The 23,999-nt window shown below is 43.9% G+C and overlaps 1 protein-coding gene across 4 annotated transcripts in view; it reads right to left on the bottom strand.

The window, feature by feature from the left end:
• Positions 1-23,999, bottom strand: part of fggy (FGGY carbohydrate kinase domain containing) — a 278,408-nt gene that overhangs the window by 75,180 nt on the left and 179,229 nt on the right. For 3 of the 4 annotated variants that reach the window (XM_078218494.1, XM_078218491.1, XM_078218492.1), the window contains exons 9-12: positions 21,257-21,364; positions 14,169-14,230; positions 6,382-6,529; positions 2,966-3,040 (exon numbers count right to left, since the gene is read on the bottom strand). In XM_078218494.1, the coding sequence (XP_078074620.1) occupies positions 2,966-3,040; positions 6,382-6,529; positions 14,169-14,230; positions 21,257-21,364 (393 nt within the window). The remainder of the gene's footprint in view (positions 1-2,965; positions 3,041-6,381; positions 6,530-14,168; positions 14,231-21,256; positions 21,365-23,999) is intronic. The other variant, XM_078218493.1, reaches the window with a different exon arrangement.

Here is a 23,999-nt window from a genome sequence, read left to right as displayed (position 1 = left end):
AAGTGCAAACTCCACACAGACAGTGACCCAAGGTCGGAATTGAACCCGGGTCCCTGGTGCTGTGAGGCAACAGTGTTAATCACTGTGCCACCGTTGAAAGGAGATTGATAGAGATGTTCTAAATCACAAGGGATCTAGACAGAGTAAATGGAAATAAATAAAAGCAAAACGTGCTGGAAGTACTCAGCAGGTCTGAAGAGAGAAACAGGGTTATAATTTCGCACTTTTAGGTAATTTTGAGGGAAAGCTCTGCAGGGCTTTGCTGAGGTGAAGTGGTTAGAGTAAGTGGTTGAAGAATAGTTACTTAATTCAACTAAGACAATTCACTGAAGTGGAAGTGCATGAGTGCTATATCTTTTGAACGAATAACAAAAAAATTCAAAAGAGATGTGAGGCAAACACTGGGAAAGGCTAAGAAACAAGAAAAAGGGTAAGGGACAAGAAGTACATATTAAAGGAGGAGTCATATCAGAGGAGACAGTCTACCTCAGCATGCAGGTGCAGCAGGTGGGGGAGAAGACAAATGGTATATTGGCATTCATAACGAGAGGATTCGAGTACAGGAGCAAGGATGTGTTGATGAGGCCTGCTGAGGCCACACCTGGAATAATGTGCAGTTTTGGTCTCCTTGTCTGAGGAAGGATGTTCTTGAACGTGCAGTGAACGTTTACCAGACTGATTCCTGGGATGCTGGGACTGACGTATGGGGAAAGATTGAGTCGGTTAAGATTGTATTCGCTGGGGTTCAGAAGAATGAGGGGGGATCTCATATAAACCTATAAAATTCTAACAGGACTAGACAGGATAGATGCAAGAAAGATGTTCCCAATGACGGGAGTGTCCAGAACCAGGGGTCATAGTCTGAGGACATAGTGTAGACCTTTGACAGAGATGAGGAGAAATTTCTTTACTCAGAGAGTGGTCAGTCTATGGAATTCACTACCACAGTAAGTAGTGCAGGCCAAAACACTCAGGGAGCGATTTTCCCATTAGCACAGCGGGCTGGAAGATTCTCGCGCCAGCCAATTCGCAGGATTCGCGCATGCATTCCCCCTCAATAGCATTTCCCAGTGCTAGATTTCAAGCAACGTTCATTGGAAATCGGCAGGGAGGTGCTAAGACCATTTAAATGGTTATTATTATAGAAATGCAACTAGCATCTACCCCACTCCCAGCCAGAGTGGTTCACTCCAGCGGGGAATGGCTGGGGGGCCAACAATTGGGCCGTGGTGGGGGGAGGGGGGAGTGGGCACGGAGGGCCGGCAATGCAGGGCTCGTGGGGCTGGCCAACGATCGAGCTGGCCAGCAATCGGGAGGTGGCAGCGCGGGGCTACTGCACACGTGCCAATCTCGGTGCTGACAGATCGACACATGCGCACCAGCTCGCTCAGCGCTATGCTGCTGGCCCCGGATAGGCCCCACCCACTGATTTTTAATGATATTCATGCTAGTGCTCTCTGCAATGCACAGAGTGTGGGAGATTCTTCTCTGAACTCCCATTGAAAAGAACAGCATGAATTACTCCAGTAATGCCAGCCTGGGCCCCCTGGCACTGCCCATGGGACAAAGTGCCAATGCCCAGGGCGCACCTTGGCACTGCCCATCAGGCCTGGGACAGTGCCAAGGGGGCAGGGCCTATGGGGATGGGGTCTAGAGGGTGGGGCCAGATTGGGGCAGGTCCTGGTGGGCCAATCGGTGGGGGTGAAGGGTCCTGCTGCCACTCTGTAGGCAGGATCGGTGGGGAAAGGAAGGAGACCAGCGATTGAGCGGGTTGGGGGAGGGTAGGATTCAGCCTGCTGGAGGTGTCTAGACTGCGGGAGGGGGGTTGGGACTGCGGGGGGGGGGGGCGCGGGTTGGCACTGTCGGCGGGCGTGGGAATCGCGTGGGAATTGGGGGAGCTTGAGATCGGCGCAGGTCAGGAGCCGGGGTGGGGGGGGGGGGGGGGGGGGGGGGGCGGAGGTTGGGGCCTGCCCAGGAATGGCCGTGGGGCCAGCAATCGGGCCGTGGGGGCGGCGGAGGGCTGGCAATGCGAGGGTCGCGGAACTAGCCAGCAATTGAGCTGGCCAGCAATCAGGAGGTCGGCAGCGTGGGCTACTGCGCATGTGCCGATCTCGGCAATGACAGATCAGCGCATGCGCAATGACCCGCTCAGCGCTATGCTGCCGGCCTTCCGGGCAAGGATAGGCCCCACCCACTGATTTTTAATGATATTCATGCTAGTGACCTCAGCAGTACACAGAGTGTGGGAGATTCTGAAAAACCCACTGAAAAACCAGCGTGCATTACTCCAGTTTTCATACGAATTTGACACTTCGAAATTTTTAGGGAGAATTCTGGCCTGAATGATTTCAAGAAGCATTTAGATAGCCCTTGAGGCAAAGGGGATCAAAGGATATGGAGGGAAGGTGGGATCAGGCTATTTAGTTGGATGATCAGCCATGATCATAATGAACGCGGAGCAGGCTCAAAGGGCTGAATGTCCTCCTCTTGTTCCTAATTTCTATGTTTCTACATACTTTCTCAAGAGCAATTAGGAATGGGCAACAAGTACTAGCTAGCCAGCAACTTCCACATCCTGTTAGAGAATTAAAAAAAAGTGAGGCACCCAAACTGACTGGTGGAAAATAAGAGTAGGAATCCATTGCTCCAATGGGATGGGATGAGCCAAACATCCTTTTGGAGAAAAGAGAAGTGTGTTTTTTCAGTTTCCGCAAAGTGAGATGGGAGTCCTAATTCTAAGGTCATCAATCCCTCTTGGAAGTTAGGCAGAATGTTCTGGGGCGGAAATTGGGCTTCACTGAATTTTTGGGCTATGTTCTACCACGCAACACTGCCTATAAAAATTGAAGATACTGTCACCAGATCATGAGAACAATTTCATCACTAAAAGCTGTAAACCCATTTGATAAAAATCTAGAATCCTTTATATTGCTTTAAGTATGATTGATTTATTACAATTACTTACTGCCAAAGCTTGCATTGTGGCCAAGTAAAGCTTCGCAAGGTCATCAAGATTGCTGGTTAGCGTCAATCCAGTTACCTATTTGTGAAAAAAAGGGCACTTGATTTAGAACTTAAAGTCATGACCTGAAGTACAATCGTTTTGTCTTCAAATGATTCTTGCATTATTAACTAAGGAGTTAATATTTAAAAGTTGTTTTTGTAGGGCCATTCTTAGAAATAATAAACATAGAATTAACTCTGAAGGGCTATCAGTGGAAAGGTTTAGGTGGAAAGGGTAGTTTCTAAGGAAGTACTTTCAACAAAATAGTTTTTGCTCCATGTCACTTACAGAAAAAGTGATGAAAACTTCCAAAGGGGCTTCGGGGACTATGCAGTTATATCACCTGCCTGTAAGGCTGAGCACAAATCTCAGACAAATAATCGAGTAAATCTCAATCCTCTTTGCTGAGAGACATTCAGACAAGACAGTCAAAGCAGTGTCTGACAGGGCTTTTGGTTTTTTAATTAGATCTTGTCAAGCATGTTATTCATCCTTCGAAAAGAATGCACTTAAATTTTAAATGGGTACACAAATCTTTAAAAGTGGGAAGACAGGTTGATAAAACTATTCACTAAAACACATGTGGGATTCTGGATTTTATAAATATGGGGTTGAATAACCAATCTGTTATGGGACACCTTGCTGAGTTTACCTCCAAGCAAGGTGCGAGGCTAATTATACCTGCTAGCTACTGCCTAGCTGAGGTCAAGTCTCAGAACGTTGTTTGATTTGATCATCATTATCTGCATGTTTAAAAGCATTGCTACACTATAAATATTGAGCAGCAATTGCTGATTCTTGTGATTTAAGTACTGGGAACACATTCGCCCTCATTTTACTGTTCCACCCGCCAAGGGAATCGCAGCGGGTGAGGGGCGGACCATGGAAAGGTCCGTTGACCTCGAGCGGGATTTTACAGTGTCGGGACAAGCGAGGCCATAAAATTCCACCCATTCAGTCATAGGCAATCAAAAGTTGCCATGCCAAAATGTAAAGATATGTGTTTATTGTAATTCTGCTACTGAACTACAATGGATGTAAAATCAATATGGTCATATGAGATGAGACTGCAGCTGACATTGAATATGACATTTCTGTATTTAAATAAAGCAGAAATCATTTATTTTCCTTTAAGTTCCTTCGCTTACCTGTGTATTTTCTTCCCTGTAAGATGCTTTGAAACATTCTTTTAGGTGAAGGCAATGGCTAGTGGTATTATCACTAGACTATTAATCCAAAAACTCAACTATTATTCTGGCGACCCGGGTTCAAATCCTGCCACAGCTGATGGTGGAATTTGAATTCAATAAAAAAAATCTGGAATTAAGGATCTACTGATGACCATGAAACCATTGTCGATTGTCATAAAAACCCAGCTGGTTCACTAATGTCCTTCAGGGAAGGAAATCTGCCCTCCTTACGGGGTCTGGCCTACATGTGACTCCAGAGCCACAGCAATGTGGCTGACTCTCAAGTGCCCTTCAAGGGGAACTAGGGGATGGGCAATAAATGCTGGCCCACGAACGAATATTAAAATAATTCTTTTATATCACGTATTCTATATAAATATAAGTTGATTTAGTTACCTGTTGTCTGTCCTTTTATTTTAAATTTATGATTAGATGGCATTGGTTTAGGAAAATTCAGGGATTAGAATCAGAATGTGAGAACAGCTCCAGCTCCCCCAACAGGGACTTAAAACCAAGGGCAAATGTTCAAAGTTACGATATTAATGTTTCAACCTATTTCTAATAGGACATATTGAATTTCTTCTTACACAGAACATTCTGTATTAGTAATGTGTTCATTTAAAGATTCTGCTCCATCAGTTAGCTTACAAACTCAAAAATCAATTGTTGAAAAAAACCTAAATGGACAAGTTGGAAATATTGTACATAGTACAAAGCTCAGCCAAATAATCAAGGAAATCATGGTCTCCTTCTTTTGATAGAAATTCAGACAAGACAGCCAAAACAGTTGTCTGTCCAGACTTTGGCTTTTAAAGATTATTTCTTCCCAAGTGTTATATTTTACCTGTTAAATATATATGTTATTCAAGAATGGATTATTTGAACTGTTTGATGCTCGGCGGTGGTGGGGGGGGGCGGGGGGGGGGGGGGGGGGGGGGGGAGGGGGGTGGCAGGATTGGCTTAAATGTCCACTCCATCTGCCATTGGCATTTCATGGCTCTAGTATGTACTCACCATAGGTATACTTCAGCAAGTTACCAAAGCTTCTTTGGCAACACTTCCCAAACCCACAACTTCCACCACCAAGGACAAGGCAAGCAAGTGCATCTGAATACTATCACCAATGGACATCTCAGTACAGTGGAACGATGAGCTGACTGACATTTGGGCATTCATTCTGAAATCTTGCCCTTTAGTCGAACTCAAGTCGAACCCACAAAGTATGTTGTAAAAATGCACTAGTGTGGTTTTAAAATTGAGCAACCGCAATTTTTTTGTTAAGTCAAATCCTGGACACACAATCCTTTCCTTGGTTTGATACACAGTTCTTTTGACACTGTTACTCCTATTGGATTTCTACATCCCTCTATCTGTTATGTGCAGGCTCCCCTGCTGCTCTTTTGCTTTTGTTTGCTTTTCCCTCACTATTTTGTTCTGTGCCTGACTATTGTCTTTTTCTTCTCTATCTCTTCATAGAACTACTTTCTCTCACGATGATGCTGCCTGACCTTTCTGCCTTACCTGCAAAATGGTGTTTGTGAGAACAAAGAAAAACTAAATTTAAATTAATCTGGGGAGCTTCCAATTAGGTGTGTGCTCACTTCACCTCCCAGTGGAACATTCAATGACATTATCTTATACAGCTGTAAAAGTGTCTCCTCTTGGGAGACTGTGATGTAACATGGGGGCAGGAATGGGGAGCCTTGCCTTTCCCAACATAGCAAGCAGAAAAGAGAGGAGGGGGGGGTTCATCAGGAAAATTGGAGAAATAAGGCTAAACAAAATCAATGGAAAAATCTAATCACATCCTCTTACACTCATTGCTCTCTGAAAACTTACATTTCTAACGACATCGATGAAGACGATGCCAAGAGGGAAGAAGCAATTCCTGCTTCAGTTTGCTGCATCGAGATGCAAATGATATGAAAAAAATGAGGTCAGACTTTTTGGGCCAGCAGAAAACAAATGTTTTCAATAGTTAAACAGACAGCAACCTTAAGCCAAATAAATGGGAAAAAGGGGCTCTTAAAGTAAAATATGTCAGCGCACACTGACAAAACGAAATTATTTCAACAAAAATCAATCAAATTGGCAGTTAAAAATGAATAATATGCATTTTTTTTCATTTTGTCATTGTTCCAAACAAAAGCTATAAAAGGTTTCTCTGTAAAACTGAAATGTACCTACCATGCCCTTTAGGGTAGGATCTGCTAAGGGAGATCTGTTACCATGGAAATCAGGCCAAACATGTAAATCAACAGAAAGCATGCCCACAGCATAACTCTTTTTAATAGACTCCAGGTGACTGTTTAAGTACATGTAGACGTTTTTCCCACTGAAAGAAAACATTCTGAAATCAACCGTTTTGTAACTAAAACATTCCTCAGTTATAAGCCAAGAATAAAAATGATCATTTAGCTGCTGTCATTTTGGGAATAAAATATTTGAAGACTGAGCTAGTGTTTTACACCGAAAAGAAACTTACAGGCCCTATTTTTCTTTTCAAAGCCACTGGGGCACAGTCAAGGGATGGAAACATATGCAAATAGAGAATATAGTTGGCCATACAGAACAAGAGCAAAATCTTACTTTGTGAAACATCTACCCTTCCATTCATTTTATTTCTCTGTCCAAAAATATTCCAAACTATCACTTTTAAGGTAACATCCACTCAAGACAAAGGTTGCCTACGGCAATTAGGAATATATCCTCCAGATGATCATTCCTGTGAGCGGATTAATTCCTCTCTCAACATTGACAGAATTAACCTGTCCCTTAAATGTCCCATCTTCAAAACAAATCTTCCATAAGACCATAAGACATAGGAGCGGAAGTAAGGCCATTCGGCCCATCGAGTCCACTCCACCATTCAATCATGGTTGATTTCAACTCCATTTACCCGCTCTCTCCCCATAGCCCTTAATTCCTCGAGAAATCAAGAATTTATCAATTTCTGTCTTGAAGACGCTCAACGTCTCGGCCTCCACAGCCCTCTGTGGCAATGAATTCCACAGACCTACCACTCTCTGGCTGAAGAAATTTCTCCTCATCTCTGTTCTAAAGTGACTCCCTTTTATTCTAAGGCTGTGCCCCCACGTCCTAGTCTCCCCTGCTAATGGAAACAACTTCCCTACGTCCATCCTATCTAAGCCGTTCATTATCTTGTAAGTCTCTATCAGATCTCCCCTCAACCTCCTAAACTCCAATGAATATAATCCCACGATCCTCAGACGTTCATCGTATGTCAGGCCTACCATTCCTGGGATCATCCGTGTGAATCTCCGCTGGACCCGCTCCAGTGCCAGTATGTCCTTCCTGAGGTGTAGGGCCCAAAATTGCTCACAGTATTCCAAATGGGGCCTAACCAGTGCTTTATAAAGCCTCAGAAGTACATCCCTGCTTTTGTATTCCAAGCCCCTTGACCAATGCTCACAGCTTAGACCGGTTTGATTAGGTATGGTGTTTTTCACCCAGGGTAAAACTGGACACTGATTGTAAATCAATCCATTTTGTAAGTTATATCTATAATTTACACTGTCTATATGAACTGCTTTACTCAAAAATATTAAGTAAATCCTTTGATTTTTGTGGCATGCAGTATAAATTGAGGGTAGCAGAGGGAAACATTGTGGATCTGATGGGCAAACTGAAAGGCAACTTGTGTGTAAGCTGGGAATGTTTATCTGAAATAATAATTTTAAATTTCATGAGATAAGTGTGGAGAATGTTGCAGATCTATACATTTTAAAATTGTAGTTAACAAAATTTATGTTAAAAAAAAACCCTGGAATCTATTTGTCTGGGAGAAAATGATGACCTGCACTTTCAAAGCTGCACAGAAAGCCTGATATTCACTCAACTGATGTTACACCAGAGACCCAGAGCTCCAGATTAGGAATAATATCAATCTACGTTTCAATTTCTGTCTATATTCACATCCCTGTCATTTTTGCCACAAGCTGCTGTGGGGATGACCTGCAGTGTTTTGTTTGATTTCATTCAAAAGGCCCAGAATTTCCACAAGGATCACACCAGAAGTTACACAGTTTCTATGCTGATTTTACTGATGGGCCACACTGCCAATACTTCCTGCCAATTGGGATAAGTCAGAAGGTTTTTAAAATTGACATAAACTGTGGCCTGAGGAAAGTGTGGAAGTTCATGTCATATTCTTCATGTAAGTGTCCCTTTATGCAACAAATGCAACATGCCATCATTTACATACATTAAGCACAGCAAATGCAATTGCGGAAGCTTTGAAGTTTTTAACGTAACTCAATCTGGGAGCTAGAAAGTTACTTCTGTTAATGAGCGGCAGGAGGAGGCTTTGCTGCATTGGTGCAGGAAATCAAGGGAACTCGGATGTACTGTCAGCATATGGTGCAAACTTCCTTGATTTCTTTTGTACAGGAATCAGCTTTGTACACTTCTTACAGATGAAGATAAATGTGGGTCCATTGCGAGTAATCAAGAGAACTTATAATGGGGAATAGAGAAATCGCAGAGAAGCTAAATGATTACTTTGTGTCTGTCTTCACGAAGAAAGATATAAGAAATCTCCCAGAATTAGATCTAATGGACTAGGGGGAATGAGGAAATGAACAAAATTAGTGCTAGTAAGAAAGTTGTAATGGAGAAATTAATGGGAAGGTTGATGAATGCCTAGGACTTGATATTCTACATCCAGAGTGTTGTAAAAGGTAGTAACGGAGATAGTGGATGCATTGGAGATCATCCTCCAAAATTCTATTGATTCTGGAATGGCTCCTGCAGATTGAAATGTCACCCCACTACAGGAAAAAGGGAATTACAGACCTGTTAGCCTTACATCAATAGTAGTAAAATGCTACAATCTATGACAAACCTTGTGATAAATGGACACTTGGATAATAAAGATCTAATTGTGCATAATCAACATGGATTTATGAATGGGAAATCACATTTAATGACCTTTCTGGGTGTTCTTTTGAGGATATTATTAACAAATTTAATAAAGGGGAGTTGGTGAAGATAGTTTACTTGGATTTCCAGAGGCCTTTGATAAATTCCACCATTGAGAGGTGGCGGTGGCATAGTGGTATTGCCACTGGACTAGTAATCCAGAGACCCAGTCTCCCTCGTTCCTTAGATTTAATTTTGGGAGATTTTCTTGTATCTTTATCAGTTGGTTGGTGAGGAATAGGTCAGGTATGTTGCGCCCTCTCATTGGTCCCCCCCCACCTACCGCAGACCCAATCTAGCGGTTATGTTCTTTAGGACTCGACCAGCTCAGTCAGTAGCAGTGCTACCGAGTCATAAACAGTAAGTGATAGACAGAGCTAAGTGATTCCACAACCAATGGATCAGACCTGTGCTCTGCAGCTCTGCCACATCTGGCTGTGAATGGTGGTGGACAATTGAAAACTCACTGGAGGAGGAGGCTCCACAAATATCCCCATCCTCAATAAAGGGGGAACCCAGCACATTGAGCAAAAGATAAGGCTGAAGCGTTTGCAACAATCTTCGGCCAGAAGTGCCAAGTGGATGATCCTACTCGGTCTCCTCCGGAGGCTCCCAACATAATGTCAGTCTTCAGCCAATTCGACTTACTCCATATGATATCAAGAAACAGCTGAAGGCACTGGATATTGCAAAGGTTATGGGCCTTGACAATATTCTGGCAATAGTACTGAAGATATGTGCTCCAGAACATGCCGTGCCCTTAGCCAAACTGTTCCAGTACAGCTACAACACTGGCATCCACCCAGCAATGTGGAAAATTGCCCATATATGTCCTGTACACAAAAAGCAGGACAAATCCAACCTGACCAATTACTACTCCACCAGTCTACTCTCAATCATCAGTAAAGTGGTGAAATGGGTCATCAACAGCACTATCAAGCAGCACTTGTTTAACAATAACCTGCTCATTGACAGCCTTGGACAAACATGGACAAAAGAGTTTACCTCCAGAGGTGAGAGTGACTGCCCTTGACATCAATATCTGACTAAGTATGGCATCAAGGAACCCGAGTAAAACTGGAGTTAATGGGAATTTGGGGGGAAACCCTCTGCTGGTTGAAGACATACCTGGCACAAAGGAAGATGATTGTGGCTGTTGGAGATCAGTCACCTGAGCTCCAGGACATCATTGCATGAGTTTCTAAGGCTAGTATCCTAGGCCTAACCATCTTCAACTGCTTCATCTATAACATTTCTTCCATCTTAGGTTCAGAAATGGGGATGTTCGCTGATAGTTGCACAATGTTCAGCAGCATTCAGATATTGAAGCAGTCCATGTCCAAATGCAGCAAGACCTGGACAATATCCCAGCTTGGACTGACAAAGTGCCAAGAAACATTCATGCCACACAAGTGCAAGGCAATGATCATCTCCAACAAAAGAGAATCTAACCATCGCGCTTTGACATTCAAAGGCATTGCCATTGCTGAATTCCGCACTATCAACATCCTGGGGTTACCACTGACCAGAAACTGAACTGGACTAGCCATATAAACATTGTGGCTACAAGTGCAGGTCAGAGGCTAGGAATCCTGCAGCGGGTAACTCACCTCCTGACTCCCCAAAGTCTGTCCACCATCTGTAAGATATGCCCGATGGAACAGTGTGATGGAATACTCTCCACCTGCCTGGATGGATGCAGCTCCAACAACATTCAAGAAGCTGGACACCATCCAGGACAAAGCAGCCCACTTGATTGGCACCCCATCCACAAACATTCAATCCCTCCACCATTGATGCATAGTGGCAGCCATGTGTACCATCTACAAGATGCACTGCAGGAACTCACCAAGGCTCTATAGACAGCACCTTCCAAATCCATAACTTCTACCATCTAGAAGGACGAGGGCAGTAGATACATTGGAATAACACCACCTTGAAGTTCTGCTCCAAGCCACCTACTATCCTGAATTGGAATTATGTGGCTGTTCACTCTTGCTCGGTCAAAATCCTGGAACTCGCTCCCTAACAGCACAGTGAGTGTATCTACATCGCAGAGTGCAACAGTTTAAGGAGGCAGCTCACCACCATCTTTTCAAGGGCAATTAGAGATGGATAATAAATGTTGGCCTCGCCAGCGAAGCCCACATCCCTTCGATGAAAATAAAAGGAGGTTGATTATCAAAATTAAAGTGCATGGGATAGGAGATAAAATACCGGCCTGGATTAAGAATTAAGGAAAACAGAGAGAGTAGGAGTAAAAGGGTCATTCTCGCAGTAACAGATTGTGACCAGGCGAGTACAGCAAGGAATACTTGGGTCCCAGCTATTCTAAAGTATGTATCAATGATTTGGATATGGATTGCAAATGTAATATTTCTGAGTTCAAGATGATGCAAAGCTAGTTGGGAATGTGTTCAGAGGAAAATGCAAAGCTTCTTCAAGAGGATTTAGACAGATTTATTGGACAGGAGTTTTAGCCCGTTCCTGCTGGCAGCACTTTCAGGCCATTCCTGCTGGCAGGAACTTCTTCTCTTGCTGATGATGGACCCCTACCATGGGTTCCCCAGTAACGGAGCATTCGATCAATGGAAAAGCCTGTTGACAGTGGTGGGACCTCCAGATCCCACTGCCAGCCAATAGCGGGCCACCTCTGCCGCAGCAAAACATGCCGCGGGGGGAGGAATATCCCACCCAATGAATGGGCAAGAACATGGCAGATGGAATATAATGTGAATAGATGTGAGGTTATCTACTTTAGTCAGAAGAATTGGTGTGTAAAGTATTTCTTGAACAGTAAGAGATTAGAAAGTGTAGATGTAGAAAGGCTGCCCTCATCAATAAATCATTGAAAGTAGCATGCAGGTGCAGCAAGCAATTAGGAAGACAAATAGTATGTTAGTCTATATTGCAAGACAATTTGAGTACATGAATAGTGAGGTCCTGCTTCAATTGTATGGAACCTTGTTTAGACCGCACCTGGACTACTGGATACAGTTTTTGTTCCCTTCCTTAGGAAGGATATTATTGCTATAGAGGGAGTGTAACAAACATTCACCAGACTTGTTCCCGGGACGATGGGACTGTCCTATGCAGAGACTTGGGAAAGTGTGTCTGTATTCTCCAGAATTTCCAAGGATGAGAGGTGATCTAATTGAAACCTACAAAATGCTTAAATGGATAGACAGGGAAGATGCAGAGAAGATGTTTCCCTTGGTTGGAGAATCGAGAACCAGGGGGCACCAGGGGGAAGCCACATTGGACTGAGATGAGGGAAAAACTTTTTAATCAGAGGGTTTTGAATATTTGGAATTCTCTATCCCAGAGAGCTGTGGAAACTCAGTCAGTAGGTTTAAAGCAGAGATTGACAGATTTCTAAATATCAATGACAAAGGGATATGGGGATAGTGCGGGGAAAAAGGCATTGAATTGGATGATCAGCCATGATCCTATTGAATGGCAGAGCAGGCTTGACTGAACTGAATGGCCTACTCCTGTTCTTATGTTCTGATGTCTTATTCAGAAAATGTCAAAACTGTCAAACCTCTCCAGGAAGTGTCAAAGCTGTCAAGAAACTGTCCAAGGATACTTGTTGTGTTGGATGGACAGGGAAAGGGCAAATGGTGGTGTATGAGAGGAATGGGTTGATATGAGTTGACAGTAAGTTGGCATAGGAAGAATGGGGAAATTAGTGGTGGGTAGAGGGGAACTAAGTTGGCATGGGTTATGGAGGCATGGGGGTGGGTGGGGACATGGTATGGCATAGGTTGGCATTGATGGGCCATAGGGACTGTGGTGGGGAGATGAGGCTGGAGGAATTTTCTTTTTATTAAGCAGTGCTGAGGCACAGAGGCAGGCTTTGTGCCCAGCTTGGCTCTCTACCCGGCAGCTTGTGCTTTCATTCTGGACTCGCCCAACCTGACTCCAGTTTCAGCTCACACTTCCTCCTCCACCACCACCGACCAAAAAATCCTGTGGACTGCACCGGAAAATCTCCTGACTCCCTGAAACCTGATCCAGGGATGAAAATCTGGGCCTGAGATTCTATCGTATTCCTGACAAGAAGCCTCACCCAATGAGAGTGCTTCTTAGGAAGTAAAAATGACGAGAAAAAGTGCGTAGCGGCCCATAATTTCCTGACATATCGCATATTCAAACAATATGTTTTTCATCATGCTTCTCAATTAATGCATACAAATTTAAGCTTAGAAATGACTGCTGGCAACATTAGTGAACAAATGCTTAAATTGTTCAGATGATATTTTTCTGGGCACACTGAGGGATGTCAAATGAACAGATTCAGTATTTGTTCACCAATATTGCCAACAGTAATTTCTAGGCTTTGAGATGTGCCAGTGATTAACGTATTTCTTTGAACGGACCAGCTTTGGACTTTGTTATGTGTGAAAGCTATAGAAAATGGAGACGGATACTGTCCCAGCTTCAGAATAATAATCTGATATAGTGATGAAAGATTTTAATTACTAAGTAGATCGTTTGCTTAAGTTAATATATTTCCTGCCTGTGCACGGCACGGTAGCACAGTGGTTAGCACTGCTGCCTCACAGCGCCAGGGACCCGGGTTCGATTCCTGGCTTGGGTCACTGTCTGTATGGAGTTTGCACTTTCTCCCCTTGTCTGCGTGGGTTTCCTCCGGGTGCTCCGGTTTCCTCCCACAGTCCAAAGATGTGAGGTTAGGTGGATTGGCCATGCTAAATTGCCCCTTTGTGTCAGGGGTACTAGCTAGAGTAAATGCATGGAGTTATGGGATGGGGCTTGGGTAGGATTGTGGTCGTTGCAGACTCAATGGGCCGAATGACCTCTTTCTGCACTGTAGGATTCTATGATTCTATGAATGTGAATATCACTTTAAAGAATAGCTCGATACATTTCAATGATGTACATTTCTCACAAAGCAGAAAAGCTTCCAATTACCTAAATCAAATTATCACTCATATTGAAAATCTTTACAAAAAACAGTCAAGTTAAGCACTGATTAAAGATTACCTCCCAACTATAAGAAACAGACTGACCTAGCTTTGGCTTTGGAGTCCAGCTCAGCGAATGCAGGATGGCTTTTAACAACATGATCTATCTAAAACAAAGAAACAAAGTTGTGTCAAAGCTTAGTTTTCAGCATAATTGAGATCTGTAAAGCTCCAACATTTGTACGGACTTTCAGAATTTCACTTTTCCAACAATTTTTGTTTCAGTATAATGTTATTGGATGGCACCAGAAACAGAGGGTGAAATTTGACGCCGGCGCGATTTTATGATCCCACCAAAGTCGATGGACGTTTGAATGGCTCGCTGCATTTTACAGTCCCACCCCCGCCGTGTCAGGGCTGTGAAATTCCACCAAAAACCCTGGTGGTGGATGAAAATTTCTCCTGTGCTATTTGTAACAATGTCTCAAACTTGCTGATGAAGAATGGGTTTCAAATTTCATTACAAATAATTGGTCCTTTAGAGGATGAGAAAGGGGATGTAATAACTGGAAATGAGAAAATGGCTGCGGCATTGAACAGGCATTTTGTGTCGGTCTTCACAAATAACATGCCAAAAATTGATGACAGGAAGGCTATGGCAGGTGAGAACCTAAAAACTATCATTATCACGAAAGACTTAGTGTTGGGCAAGCTAATGGGGCTAAAGGTAGACAAGTCTCCTGGTCCTGATGGAATGAATCCCAGGGTACTAAAAGAGATGGCGGGAGAAATAGCAAATGCACGAGTGGTAATTTACCAAAATTCGCTGGACTCTGGGGTGGTTCCCGCAGATTGGAAAACAGCAAATGTGACACCACTGTTTAAAAAAGGAGGTAGACAAAAGGCGGGTAACTATAGGCCGGTTAGCTTAACTTCTGTAGTAGGGAAAATGCTTGAATCTATCATCATGGAAGAAATAGCACGACATCTGGATATAAATTGTCCTATTGGTAAGACGCAGCATGGGTTCATGAAGGGAAGGTCATGTTTGACTAATTTGGTGGAATTCTTTGAGAATATTACATGTGCAGTGGACAATGGGGAACCTGTGGATGTGGTGTATCTGGATTTCCAGAAGGCATTTGACAAGGCGCCGCACCAAAGACTGCTACATAAGATAAAGGTGCATGGTGTTACAGGTAATGTATTAGCATGGATAGAGGATTGGTTAACTAACAGAAAGCAAAGAGTGGGGGTAAATGGGTATTTTTCTGGTTGGTGATCAGTGACTTGTGGTATGCCTCAGGGATCAGTGTTGGGACCGCAATTGTTTACAATTTACATAGATGATTTGGAGTTGGGGACCAAGTGTAGTGTGTTAAAATTCGCAGATGACACTAAGATGGGTGGTAGAGCAAAGAGTGCAGAGGACTCTGAAAATCTGCAAAGGGATATATTTCGCCTAAGTGAGTGGGCGAGGGTCTGGCAGATGGAGTACAATGTTGGTAAATGTGAGGTCATCCATTTTGGTAGGAATAACAGCAAAATGGACTATTATTTAAATGGTAAAAAATTGCAGCATGATGCTGTGCAGAGGGACCTGGGTGTCCTTGTGCAAGAATCACAAGGAGTTGGTTTGCAGGTGCAGCAGATAATTAAGAAGGCAAATGGAATTTTGTCCTTCATTGCTAGAGGGATGAAGTTTAAAAACAGCGAGGTTATGTTGCAGCTGCATAAGATGCTGGTGAGGCCACACCTGGAGTACTGTGTACAGTTTTGGTCTCCTTACTTGAGAAAGGATGTACTGGCACTGGAGGGGGTGCAGAGGAGATTCACGAGGTTGATTCCGGAATTGAGAGGGTTGGCTTATGAGGAGAGACTGAGTAGACTGGGGCTTTACTCATTGGAATTCAGAAGAATGAGGGGAGATCTTATAGAAACATATAAGATTATGAAGGGAATAGATAAGATAGAAGCTGGGAAGTTATTTCCAGTGGCGGGTGAAACTAGTACTAGGGGGCATAGCCTCAAAATAAGGGGAAGCAGATTTAGGACTGAGTTGAGGAGGAACTTCTTCACACAAAGGGTTGTTAATCTGTGGAACTGCCCAGTGAAGCGGTTGAGGCTACTTCATTGAATGTTTTTAAGGCAAGGATAGATAAATTTTTGAACAGTAAAGGAATGAAGGGTTATGGTGAGCAGGTGGGTAAGTGGAGCTGAGTCCACAAAAAGATCAGCCATGATCTTATTGAATGGCGGAGCAGGTTCGAGGGGCCAGATGGCCGACTCCTGCTTCTCGTTCTTATATTCTTATGTTCTTAATACGAATAGTACAAATCCAAATCTTTCTGAAAGTTAAATGGGTGAAACTTTTGACAATTTAAAAACTACATAAAAAACTGCACCAGGGTTGAACTGGAAATGACGGTTATTTTCAATGTGAGTCATAAGTAGGAGTGCATGGAGTGAAACGAATTCTGAAGAATTTGCAATGCTACAATAGTCAATCTTCAAGTTTCTTTTGTTACAGCAGTGACAATAATGATTCATATTGTTTCAGAAATGATAAGTAATATAGTCCCTGTTTATCAAAACCAGTGCTCAGCTGGTAGCACTCTTGCTTGTGGGTTTGTCAAAAAATGTGGTTCATGCATTTATCCATGTTTTGAGTATGTAATTTAGCTTGACATTCTCACATGGTACTAGTGGTTTTATTTGCTGATTCAGATGAAAAAACGGATTCTTCCAATACCTTGCCAATATTGTTTCATCAACCAACATAAAACATGAGCTATATAAGACCCTCGTCAGACCCCACTTGGAGTACTGTGCTCAGTTCTGGTCGCTTCACTATAGGAAGGATGTGGAAAAGATTGAAAGGGTGCAGAGGAGATTTACAAGGATGTTGCCTGGATTGAGTGGCATGCCTTATGAGGATAGGCTGAGGGAGCTCGGTCTTTTCTCCTTGGAGAGACGAAGGATGAGAGGAGACCTAATAGAGGTATATTAGATGTTGAGAGGCATAGATCGGGTGGACTCTCAGAGGCTTTTTCCCAGGGTGGAAATGTCTGCTACGAGAGGACACAGGTTTAGGGTGCTGGGGGGTAGGTACAGGGAAGATGTTAGGGGTAAGTTTTTCACACAGAGGGTGGTGGGCGAGTGGAATCGGCTGCCATCAGTGGTGGTGGAGGCGAACTCAATAGGGTCTTTTAAGAGACTCCTGGATGAGTACATGGAGCGTAATAGGATGGAGGATTATAGGTAGGTCTAGAAGGTAGGGATGTGTTCGGCACAACTTGTGGGCCGAAGGGCCTGTTTGTGCTGTAGTTTTTCTATGTTCTATGTTCTATGAATTTGACTCTATGGTAGTAATTTTCTCTCTTGATCTGAAGGTTATAAACTCAAGGATTTAAGTATATAATATAGGATTAAACTTCAGTACAAGTTAAACTTCAGCAAGAGTTAAAGTTTATTTATTATTAGTCACAAGTAGCCTTACATTAACACTGCAGTGATGTTACTGTGAAGATCCCCTAGTTGCCACACCCCGGCACCTGTTCGGGTACACTGAGGGAGAATTTGGCATGGCCAATTCACCTAACCCGCACATCTTCTAGAGGTGAGGCTATATTGGATCTGGTGCTGGGAAATGAGCCAGACCAGGTGCTAGACTTGGAAGTTGGTGTGCATTTTGGTGATAGTGACCACAATTCGGTTACGTTCACCTTAGTGATGGAAAGGGATAGGCATGAACCTCGGGCCAGTGGTTTTAGCTGGGGGAAGGGTAATTATGAGGCTATTAGGAGAGAATTAGGAAACATAGGTTGGACTAGGAGATTACAGGGACTGGGAACGTCCGACATGTGGAGTTTTTTCAAGGAGCAGCTACTGCGAGTCTGTGATAGGTATGTCCCTGTCAGGCAAGGAGGAATTGGTAGGGCTAGGGAACCGTGGTGCACCAAAAAAGTTTCTTTGTTGGTTAAAAAGAAAAAGGAGGCTTATGTTCGGATGAGACGTGAGCACTCGGGTAGTGCACTAGAAAGCTTTAGATTGGCTAAGAGGGAGTTGAAGAGCGTGCTTAGAAGGGCTAAAAGGGGACATGAGAAGACTTTGGCGGATAGGGTTAAAGAGAATCCTAAGGCGTTCTATAGGTATGTCAAGAACAGAAGGTTGGTTAGGGCAAGTTTAGGGCCAGTTATAGATGGCAGAGGGAAGTTATGTGTGGAACCGGAGGAGATTGGTGAAGCATTGAACCAATATTTCTCTTCGGTGTTCACGCAAGGGGACATGAATATAGCTGAGGAGGACACTGGGTTGCAAGGGAGTAGAATAGACAGTATTACAGTTGATAAGGAGGATGTGCAGGATATTCTGGAGGGTCTGAAAATAGATAAATCCCCTGGTCCGGATGGGATTTATCCAAGGATTCTCTGGGAGGCAAGAGAAGTGATTGCAGAGCCTCTGGCTCTGATCTTCAGGTCGTCGTTGGCCTCTGGTATAGTACCAGAAGATTGGAGGTTAGCGAATGTTGTCCCATTGTTTAAGAAGGGGAACAGAGACTTCCCCGGGAATTATAGACCGGTGAGTCTCACTTCTGTTGTCGGCAAGATGTTGGAAAAAATTATAAGGGATAGGATTTATAGTTATTTGGAGAGTAATGAATTGATAGGTGATAGTCAGCATGGTTTTGTGGCAGGTAGGTCGTGCCTTACTAACCTTATTGAGTTTTTTGAGAAAGTGACCAAGGAGGTGGATGGGGGCAAGGCAGTGGACGTGGTATATATGGATTTTAGTAAGGCGTTTGATAAGGTTCACCATGGTAGGCTTCTGCAGAAAATGCAGATGTATGGGATTGGGGGTGATCTAGGAAATTGGATCAGGAATTGGCTAGCGGATAGGAAACAGAGGGTGGTGGTTGATAGTAAATATTCATCATGGAGTGCGGTTACAAGTGGTGTACCTCAGGGATCTGTTTTGGGGCCACTGCTGTTTGTAATATTTATTAATGATCTGGATGAGGGTATAGTTGGGTGGATTAGCAAATTTGCTGATGACACCAAAGTCGGTGGTGTGGTAGACAGTGAGGAAGGGTGTCGTAGTCTGCAGGAAGACTTAGACAGGTTGCAAAGTTGGGCCGAGAGGTGGCGGATGGAGTTTAATGCGGAGAAGTGTGAGGTAATTCACTTTGGTAGGAATAACAGATGTGTTGAGTATAGGGCTAACGGGAGGACTTTGAATAGTGTGGAGGAGCAGAGGGATCTAGGTGTATGTGTGCATAGATCCCTGAAAGTTGGGAATCAAGTAGATAAGGTTATTAAGAAGGCATATGGTGTCTTGGCGTTTATTGGTAGGGGGATTGAATTTAGGAGTCGTAGCGTTATGTTGCAACTGTACACAACTCTGGTGCGGCCGCACTTGGAGTACTGTGTGCAGTTCTGGTCCCCACATTACAGGAAGGATGTGGAGGCTTTGGAGAGGGTGCAGAGGAGGTTTACCAGGATGTTGCCTGGTATGGAGGGGAGATCCTATGAGGAGAGGCTGAGGGATTTGAGATTGTTTTCGCTGGAAAGGCGGCGGCTAAGAGGGGATCTTATTGAAACATATAAGATGATTAGAGGTTTAGATAGGGTGGATAGTGATAGCCTTTTTCCTCTGATGGAGAAATCCAGCACGAGGGGGCATGGCTTTAAATTGAGGGGGGGTAGTTATAGAACCGATGTCAGGGGTAGGTTCTTTACCCAGAGGGTGGTGAGGGATTGGAATGCCCTGCCAGCATCAGTAGTAAATGCGCCTAGTTTGGGGGCGTTTAAGAGATCCGTAGATAGGTTCATGGACGAAAAGAAATTGGTTTAGGTTGGAGGGTCACAGTTTTTTTTTTAACTGGTCGGTGCAACATCGTGGGCCGAAGGGCCTGTTCTGCGCTGTAATGTTCTATGTTCTATGTTCTATGTTCTTCGGACTGTGGAAGGAAACCGCAGCACCCAGAGGAAACACATGCAGACACGGGGAGAAAGTGCAAACTCCACACAGACAGTGACCCAAGCCGGGAATCGAACCCCGGCCCCTGGCGGGATTCGAACCCTGGTCCCTGGCGCTGTGAGGCAGCAGTGCTAACCACTGTGCCATCGTGCCGCCCCAATGTTGGACTGTCGGTGCCCTCTTTTGAATGAGACATTAAACCACAGTTCTGCCCATCAATTTAGGTGGACAGATCCCACGGTATTACTTGAAAGTTGGAGAATTAACACTTCTTCGCTAACTATGGTACTAAAACAACTTGCCTGGGTTTTTATTTCCCCTGCTTTGTGGGCCTTTACTGGGTGCTAAAATGGTTGTCACATTTATTTTTCGACTATGGTAAAATATCCCAATGTACTTCATAGGAGCATTATTAAATAAAAATTGACACTGAGCCACGTAAGGTATGAAAATATCACCCGAAAGGATAAGAAAGGTATAGAGGCAGAGACATTTTTGGAGAAGTACCAGACCTTAAGCATGGCCACAGTGGCGGAATGGTAAAACAGTCGTCATTTTCAAAAAGTGCTATACAAACGCAAGCTTTTCTTTAGCCTTGCTTTATTCATCATAAAATGTCTAAACTCTGGTGATTGGAAAACTATTTCATACAATTACTTCCAAAATATTAGTTTCCGTCTTTCCAAATAACTGTCATGGGTGTGTAATGATAGGCAAGATTTGCATTGCAATTACGTTATTGAATAGACAAAGAGAAAAGCGGTGATATGGAAAGACAGTGTTGTACTTGTTTTGCTGGGAGCTTTTATCAAATTAAGTGCATGTAGATGGATAAGAGCAGTACTATCTTTAAAACTGAGTGCTTTCCATGCTGTGCAAATAAGTTCCAGGAGATTGAAAGGTTCAATTTTCCAGTGTGCCCATCAATCTGAGAAGATTGCTGAATTCTCCACTTGGTGTTTCTGTCATACTCTGCATTGATTTCTTTCAAAATTGCCAGTGAAGGAAAAAGTAATGAAAAACATAAGTGAAAGGAAACATGCTGTTCTGAAAGCTTAGTGTGTACAGATATTCGAGTGTTGTAACTTGTGCTCTGAGTTTCCCCTCCAATCTAGCTTTCAGTGTATTCAGTTCCACAATATGATTACAACATCAATCATTCTGGCAAGATTCCCAAAATCAAAGGTTTGACTCCTTCCCATTATCTTGCTTACCAGTTTTCCTGTAGCACTCTGTCCACCTTCATTTAGCCAAAAACCAGGCACCATAGCAGAGTAATAGGGTCCCCACACACCCGGCACAAATAGAGGATCTTTACTAATCTAGGGATAAAAACAACAAAAAGTAGATTAGGGAATCAATTAATGGGGTCACATCACGAGAACCTCAAATGGTAAGATTTGTTTTTTGAATCTGCCCCAGCCAGTGATGCCCACATCCCATGAATGAATAAACAAACTGCTCTTCCAGCGTTTATATTGGGGGCTCAATAAGCCCCAGCCTAAGATGACTGCCCTGCACTCATAGAGTCATAGAGGTTTACAGCATGGAAACAGGCCCTTTGGCCCAACTTGTCCATGCCCCCTTTTTTTAAACCCCTAAGCTATTCCCAATTGCCCGCACTTGGCCCATATCCCTCCATCTTATCCATGTAACTATTTACATGCTTTTTAAAAGACAAAATTGTACCCGCCTCTAACACTACCTCTGGCAGCTTGTTCCAGACACTCACCACCTTCTGTGTGAAAAAATTGCCCCTCTGGACACTTTTGTATCTCTCCCCTCTCACCTTAAACCTATGCCCTCCAGTTTTAGACTCCCCTACCTTTGGGAAAAGATGTTGACTATCTACCTTATCTCTGCCCCTCATTATTTTATAGACCTCTATAAGTTCACCCCTCAGCCTCCTACGCTCCAGAGAAAAAAGTGCCAGTCTATCCATCCTCTCCTTATAACTCAAACCATCTCAACTCAAAGCTGAATCATTGTTGACTGGTGCGCTGCTCTACTTAGCTCTTTCAGTTTGTCTTTTTGTATTAACCAGAACATCCCTTACTCTGGATAAAATACTTCCTGTCTTATCTACAGCATTCATGAATTGATCATTGGCCTAGGAGTTGAGGACAGTTCCGACACACCACAGCGAAAAACCGCACCGACCTCCTCAGAAGACAAACACAGGACATGGCGGACAGAGTACCCTTCGTCGTCCAGTACTTCCCCGGAGCGGAGAAGCTACGACATCTTCTCCGGAGCCTTCAACATGTCATTGATGAAGATGAACATGCCACCAAGGCCATCCCCACATCCCCACTTCTTGCCTTCAGACAACCGCACAACCTCAAACAGACCATTGCCCGCAGCAAACTACCCAGCCTTCAGGAGAACAGTGACCACGACACCACACAACCCTGCCACAGCAACCTCTGCAAGACATGCCGGATCATCGACACGGATGCCATCATCTCATGTGAGAACACCATCCACCAGGTACACGGTACATACTCTTGCAACTCGGCCAACGTTGTCTACCTGATACACTGCAGGAAAGGATGTCCCGAGGCATGGTACATTGGGGAGACCATGCAGACGCTACGACAACGGATGAATGAACACCGCTAGACAATCACCAAGCAAGAATGTTCTCTTCCTGTTGGGGATCACTTCAGCGGTCACGGGCATTCGGCCTCTGATCTTCGGGTAAGTGTTCTCCAAGGAGGCCTTCACGACACACGACAGCACAGAGTCGCTGAGCAGAGACTGATAGCCAAGTTCCGCACACATGAGGACGGCCTCAACCGGGATCTTGGGTTCATGTCACACTATCTGTAAGCCTCACGACTTGCCTGGGCTTGCAAAATCTCACTAACTGTCCTGTCTGGAGACAATACACATCCCTTTAACCTGTGCTTAACGCTCTCTCCAATCACATTATCTGTACCTTTAAGACTTGATTACCTGTAAAGACTCGCATTCCAACCATTATTTTGTAAATTGAGTTTGTGTCTTTATATGCCCTGTTTGTGAACAGAACTCCCACTTACCTGAAGAAGGAGCAGCGCTCTGAAAGCGAGTGGCTTTTGCTACCAAATAAACCTGTTGGACTTTAACCTGGTGTTGTGAGACTTCTTACTAGGAGTTGGGGTGCAGAGATAGTACTGGAGAAAGCAGAATCCAGCAGCAGTCTGTGAGAGTTCAAAATTAGAATTTATCAAAGTTCTGAGCAGTCATACAGACTGACAGGATAGCTCTGTAGAACATGAACATTTGAATTAGCTCCACATGACTTGGTGATTTTGTACAAACTATTCTATTCAAACTAGAGGGGCAATGTTTTCACACAGAGGGTGGTGAGTGTGTCTGTAACAAGCTGCCAGAGGCAGTAGTAGAGGTGGGTACAATTTTGTCTTTTAAAAAGCATTTAGACAGTTACATGGGTAAGATGGGTAGAGAGGGATATGGGCCAAATGCAGGCCATTGGGACTAGTTTAGCGGTAAAAACTAGGCGGCATGGACAAGTTGGGTCGAAGGGCTATTCAAATTATAAATCCATCAAAAATGATGCACAGTTGGTTGGCATAGATGTTTGAAGCCATTATATCACAATGCTTTAATGACACGTACCACTACATGGCAGTGTCCTCAAACAGTGATAGGGGGAACTCAGTTTCATGCTTGGATGGGGGCTATTTTGAGCCCGCACTCTCCATCTTCAGTATGGCAGCGTGTGCTCAAAATCCAGAGAACGCAATTCGCGCTGGAAGTTTCCGTGTTCCAATCTTACCAGCCCCTTGCCAGTGGAGTGGCGTGAAACGCACCGCGGGACCGCAGAAAGCTCATTAGCGAACACTCTGGGACATTCCCCCCTCACCGGATATCCAGCAGGCGCTGGCGTGCTGGCTCAGACTGTTGGTGGGTAGGGTGGGTGGGGAGTAGAGGCCGAAGAATGGAGGAGGT

Source organism: Mustelus asterias, chromosome 8, assembly GCF_964213995.1.
Source record: "Mustelus asterias chromosome 8, sMusAst1.hap1.1, whole genome shotgun sequence".
Taxonomy (NCBI): Eukaryota; Metazoa; Chordata; class Chondrichthyes; order Carcharhiniformes; family Triakidae; genus Mustelus; species Mustelus asterias.
This window is presented reverse-complemented; position numbering and strand designations above follow the sequence as displayed.